A 6,462-nucleotide genomic window follows, 5' to 3' on the forward strand; every position below is an offset into this window, starting at 1 on the left:
ATTCTGTAGTTAAATTGCATTAAAATTTATGAGAGACCTGCTTTTGCAAATCATAGAAAAAGTAACTCAGTTTCACACTACTATAATCTTAAATTAGTCTAGAATGTGAAATCGATTTTTCAAAAGCCAGTGTACGCTTATACAATGTTAATAAAAATCTTGTGTCCATAACTACACATGATAGCCATAATGTGACAGTGTAGAATTTTCTTATCCAAGAAAATCATTGAAGTGTATTTTTAGTCATGCAATTTTAATACATACATGTAAAATATTACAAAATTGGTTAAACCACATGTCTAAATTTAATAATGATCCATTTCCCTAACATAGTTCCTCTTAGATTTAATAGCATCTATTATTTTCCTAGTCTTGCTATGCCCATTATCACTTTATTTCAATGCAAAATATATGTAAGGAGAGAGAACCTGCAGCAGCAAATATTCTTTCTTTTTTTTTTCCTTGAAGGAAGGCAATATTTTGTTATACTCACCAATACATGTCTTATGTATGAATTCTGTAAGATTTTACTCTGAATTATTAGCAAAAATATTTTTAAGCTATAAAACATTGCAAATATGTATACAGTATTATAAAATTATAGCTTAAATTATAATGAATTATTTATTCCTTAATTTTAAAATGGGGCTTAAAACAAACATATTTTTAAGTTCCTGAAATAAAGTCAAGATACGGAGATGTCTTTCATGACACAGTCTTGGTCATTTTAATTTCTCTCTAGAAGCTGGTATTGACAACCTCAAAGAAGTAAAATCATGAGAAAACACTAGTTCTCTCAGTTACCATACTTATCAAAACAGAATCTAAGGCAGGATCACAAAATATGAAATATCAAAACAGATAATAAAAAGTGGGAGGGGATAACACTTATATACAACTCTGGGTTCATATTCATAAGCCCATTGTAGTCACATTAATTTAATATCAGTATCTTCCTACAGAAATCATAGTATTGTATCCATTTAACATATGCATTATATTAGTACTTATCCATGCTAATACTTATGCTATAATAATTAATTTAATTTTAATTTGACTGTGGCAGTTTTACTTACTCTAACTGTAAGTTTTATATAAAATAAGACATATAAAGGACGTGTTGACTTCGACCACACATCTAAACGGACATATTTTGAAAAATGTCTGGAGATGGATGATGTGTCGGTTCCACAGCAGTGTGAAGACATTTGATGGCTCTTCTGATGAATTATGTGCTTATGAATTATATAATAAACATGCTGAAACTGTATTGCATGCTTGATGTGCTAAACTATGTTTAAAAAGCTATACATAAATTTTAAGTTATATGTAATATACAATAGAAAAATTTAAAGATATAAAATGTTACTGTGATAAAGCTGTATCACATGCTTTTTCAAATAGTAAAGTAAAATATTCATAGTAATGATTGTCTTTCTAAAATAACTAATTATAATCCTAATGTTATAGAATATTTATCATATTGATTTCATGCACTGAATAATACACTATATGCTTATAGTTTAAAATTTTCTGCATTACAACTACTTTCTAACATCAATAAGCATTAAATATACAAATGTGGGAAACTAATAGATTGCTGATATGAAAGCATTTTCACCTTTTACAAATTTTAAATGGTGTTGAAGATTTTATAGATTTTTATTTTCATTTTGGGGGTTAAAATGTCATTTAATTATCATATGTGATACATACATGAATCTATTTGAATTTAATTTCCAACAAATTATTTCATAATTTATACCAAAAAATTCAGAATTATCCAGTTTTAAAGAGACCAATTAACCCTGGGTTCATTTTAAAGAATGTATCACTTTATATTACTTATAAATAAGGCCATCATAATCATTTGGTCCTTATTTAGATGCTAGGATAAGTAATAGCACTATAAATACATATGAAACCAAAGAGCAATATAAACGGCAATGCAATTCTAATAGCAATATAAATAAGGGCATATCTTTATTTTTCTCATTCCAAATGAATAACAAAAGATATCCTTTCATAAATATTTAGACACCAGGAATTTTGATGAGAATCTGCCTTTAAAAATTACTTTAAACTGTATTATATACTCAGATGTGGAAAATTTTAGATAATTAGGTTTTCATGCATTTTATTTAACAACAGCAAAAGGAATCATAAAAGGCAGCTACATGGCTGGAACTAATGGAGACTATTTCTGGGAAATTGCTATTATCCTTGATTTTTTATTTACTCATATCTACCACAAGGTGATAAATTTGACAAAAATTCTTCTTAATGGTTTCTGTGCATGAAGAACTAGTTATCATTCTATTAATGAAGTCCATCATCATACACTCTTTTCCTGTCTAGTGGTCTGAGGCATTGTTAGTATCAAGATTTCTGTCTCCAGTAAAAATCAATGCTTAAAAAAATCTATTACATAGTTTACTCTAGAATTGCTTCACCCTTAGTTCTAAATAATAAGCAGTGTATAAATATGCATGTACCCAATTAAAGTTCCTATTATAAATATACAATATTCATGCTGTTTTGTGCAATATTTTCTAAAGGTTTTGGAATCTATCTATTGTTGGAATCAATTAAAGGGAGAACATGTGTTTTGACTTATATTATTTTTATTTTGTCTTATACTTAATTCTTAATTTTTGCTCTGAACTTAATTTCATCTTTGAATGAATTTATTTTGTCATTTTCATCCTATCTACAGGTATTTCAACATTAAATCCTTAATCGTTCCTCTCCTACATGTCAGATTTAATTAATACATCTACTGTAAGTATATTATCACTATTAAATATTCTCTAATACAATGCCTTCACCAATCTCTACCTGTCCTCTTTTCTCTTTCTTTCATCTTCTCTGCCCCTGAGTAATGTTTTTCAAAGGCTAAAGAAATCTAAAGACATATGTTGTCCTTACTGATATGTCTATATATTCTATGTATTTTGTGTACTTCTGTATATTATATAAAATATAAAATTAATATATATTATACTAATATATATATATATATATTAATATAAAAGGAAATAAAATTAGAAAAACTGACACATACTATCAGCTGGAATCTGAAAAAGAAAAAAAAATACATGGATTCCCATAATAAAATAGTATCAACAACAAAACTTGCTCAGCACTGATATTGCCAAGGTATCTTCATCACCATAATTTTGAAGATAATACAATATAGGTGTAACACTTTTCACATTTGTCTGTGACTTTATTTATTTTAAAAGATTTGGTTTATCTTCCACATTGATGTTTTCTTAACTACATCCTACTTTTTATTTATTTATTTTTTTTAGCTCTACTTAAGGGAACATCTCTGTTTTCTTTCTTTACTTGTTTTCAATATTTGATCTCACCCTACTGGTTTGATGAGGAGGATAAGAAATGAAGAGGAAAAGGCAGGTGTGTTGACACAACTTTGTAGATTACCTGCACTTGACTGACAATATTCCTAGGCAACATTAATGCCCAGTTAAGTATTAATTAACCTTATTTAATTACTATATCAGAGATTAGTACACACTTCTGAGGAAATTTAAATTTTAGTTGTTTGATCCATTTGCATGTATAGTGTCAAAAATTGATGCCTTTTAAATCAATGTAGCATTTTTAAAGATGTGTTTACAAGTTTAAAAAGTAGCATTACCATATAAAGGATTGATTCAATTAGGTTAAGCTACTGCAGTAAGTAGTATTGAATTCAGCATGCAGTCTATTAACATGTGTTCTATAAGAGTTGATAAAATAACTGCTTGCACAGTTTCTGCTTTAACTGTGGCATGGACCATTCATTTGGATCACTGTCTGCATGCCTGATTTACAAAAGAATTATTCAATATTCAAAAGCAAATCCTCTAGAAACAGGGAACCTCATTTCACTTAAAAGAGACTAGAAAGTCTTCCCTGTGCACATCTTTCTGTTCTTTTTGAGCTTCCCATAGATTCTCACATATTAAACTGTAACTTAAATGGTTTGACTTAAAAATGAGACTGACTTCAAAAACACAGATCAGGATGATTGGTGATCTTGTTATTTCGTTTGTCAACACTTTCCTTTCCCCTCCTACTAAGAAGTCTATATTAATTCAAATTCACCATCTATAACTCTTGATAAAATATCAATCAAAGGTCCCAAGTGTAACCCAACAACAAAAAAATAAAAATATAAACGAACCGTAAAACTACATCTATTTTATGGCCAGGAGAATTTTGAAAAGTCTATAATTTTTTTATATCATTCTTCATTTTGTGCATTTTTTCATCTTGTTTGTAATCCCCATGGACTTCCCACAATCAATTCACCCATGTGCCATTTTTTCCCCTCCCTTACGTTCTTGCTATGAGTGACACTATCCAGTTAGAAAGCTTATACTTTTTTTTTTTAGATTTATTTATGCCTACAGAACTGGGGTACAGTCCAAGGGTGCCGGGGTGGTGAGAGGATCCCCCAGTGACAGAGTGGGGAGCAGAATAGGCAGCTGGCGAGGTACACTGCTGAGGGGAGCAGCGGGCGAGACAGGAGAGGCCTGCTGTACCATGGTGTCACCTCCCGGCGGGGGATAGAACTCACACTGAAGCGGCTGCAGCTAGCTTGCAGTGCAGCTTCCTCACATCTGTGCCACCAGGGAGGGCTCAAAAGTCTATACTTTTTTAGATATAAGAAAACAAACATAATCTCTACCAACTCTGAACTTTACACATTTGTTAATATTTACATAAAATAATACAGAAATATTAACACATAATAAATAGTTCTGGGGCAGAAAAGTAAGATCAGATATTCATTTGTTTAATGTGTGGTACATTGAATAGGCAACTATTTAGTATAGGCAACTTCTTAGGCCAACATTTAATCACAGCTTAAATATTTAAAGGGCACTCATAATATGGTTTCACATAAAAATTTTACCTGTCTTGGGATCAATGGAGAAATAAGGTTGTCCCTGAAGGATACTGTAAACGACTCTGGCGCTGTTTCCGTACGTGGGGTCATCGGCATCTGTGGCTTTGACCTGGAGCACATACGCACCTGGGAACAGAAAGAAGATGATTCTAGCATCTTCGATTTGCAGACCTCAAGGGCAGATCAATTATCTGCTGGACACCATTTTCCTCTGGAATTTGGCCTTTCGCAATCAATGATTCTGTCAGTGTCTGATGTCAGAGAATAACTATTTTAACCAAAATGTTGAGTGACAAAGCTGTTAGTATAAAGAATACGCATTTTAAAGACTTTTCAAAAAATAATTATGCATGCGAGAACTGGTAACTCTGGTACAGGCCAGAGGTGCAGGGATGGGAGGATTTACAAAAGACAAAGTGGGGTACAGAACAGGCAGATGTACTGAAATACACTGCTGAAGGGCGCAGTGGGCAGGACAGGAGAAGCCTGCTGTGCCATGTGGGTCAGCTCCCTGGCCAGGGATGGAACTCTGCTGCAGTGGCTTGGAGCTCCTCTTAGCTGTGCTTTAACCAGCTGAGCCACCAGGGAGGGCTCAAAAGACTATTTAAAAATGGGTGTCCATTTCTGGTAGCTAGACATTTAGTTGAAGGTCACTGTGATAGGTTTATTGATTTACTATAGATGCTTACTATCAATGTTTTATGGTTATGCTTTCATGGTTACAATATCAGTAGAAAAGTTTAAAGGCTTGAAGGCTTACCAAAAATTTAGAAAAAATTAGAAGGTGCAAATACTTTGCAATTTAAATGTCAACAACTGCATAATATGTGTATGTGTATGGGAGGTGGCTAAGGTGCCATGGTGGGGTTTATAGTCTGGTTATTTGCATCTGAAGGGGTATAGCCTCATGGCTGTGAATCATCATCATTGTAAAGCAATGTGAGATCAATTTTGAAAAAGCTTTAATTAGGACAGAATATATGAGACAGGACTGCTAATAATGATAATTATAGCTACAGTGGCACCTCTAAGTCTTAAAAGCTGAATGAATTTAAGGGCTCAACACAGAAAAACATTAGAGACCATCCAAATTATCTGTAGCTTTTCTTAGTTTTTAAGAATCAGTTATTTTATGTACTAGACAAAATTGAAAGGGCTTTTTTTCCCTATGTTTTTTCATCTATTTATTATGATAAGCTTCTCTGCTAGTGACATTTTCGATAAGCTTCTTTGCTAGTGACAATTTAAGTATCTCATTGTTTTGTTTGATGTTACTATTCTGAATTTTAAAAGGTGAAACCAAACATATCACATTTAATATAAATATAAATATTATGTTACTAATGGTTAGAGACAGATAACAACTGAGCCAGTGTAGAAAAGGAGAGAGATTGGTAGGTCTAAAGTTGAGGAAGGATCAAAACCTCCGTCTCAGAGACTTTCAAACTCATTGTTTGGCTTTGAGAATATGAAACTCTTTTTTTTTTTTTTTTTAATTTCAGTTCCTCATCAGGCTTTACATTTTCAGCAGTACCATATGG

The 6,462-nt window shown here is 31.9% G+C and overlaps 1 protein-coding gene across 3 annotated transcripts in view; it reads right to left on the reverse strand.

The window, feature by feature from the left end:
• The window catches only part of CDH12 (cadherin 12, type 2 (N-cadherin 2)), a 746,064-nt gene that overhangs the window by 81,857 nt on the left and 657,745 nt on the right, over window positions 1–6,462 (reverse strand). For all 3 annotated transcript variants that reach the window (XM_012721921.1, XM_012721922.1, XM_004678065.2), the window contains one exon: window positions 4,928–5,047. In XM_012721921.1, coding sequence (XP_012577375.1) covers window positions 4,928–5,047 — 120 coding nt within the window. The remainder of the gene's footprint in view (window positions 1–4,927; window positions 5,048–6,462) is intronic.

This window comes from Condylura cristata, unplaced genomic scaffold (assembly GCF_000260355.1).
Source record: "Condylura cristata isolate star-nosed mole 26May11 unplaced genomic scaffold, ConCri1.0 scaffold00007, whole genome shotgun sequence".
Lineage (NCBI taxonomy): Eukaryota > Metazoa > Chordata > Mammalia > Eulipotyphla > Talpidae > Condylura > Condylura cristata.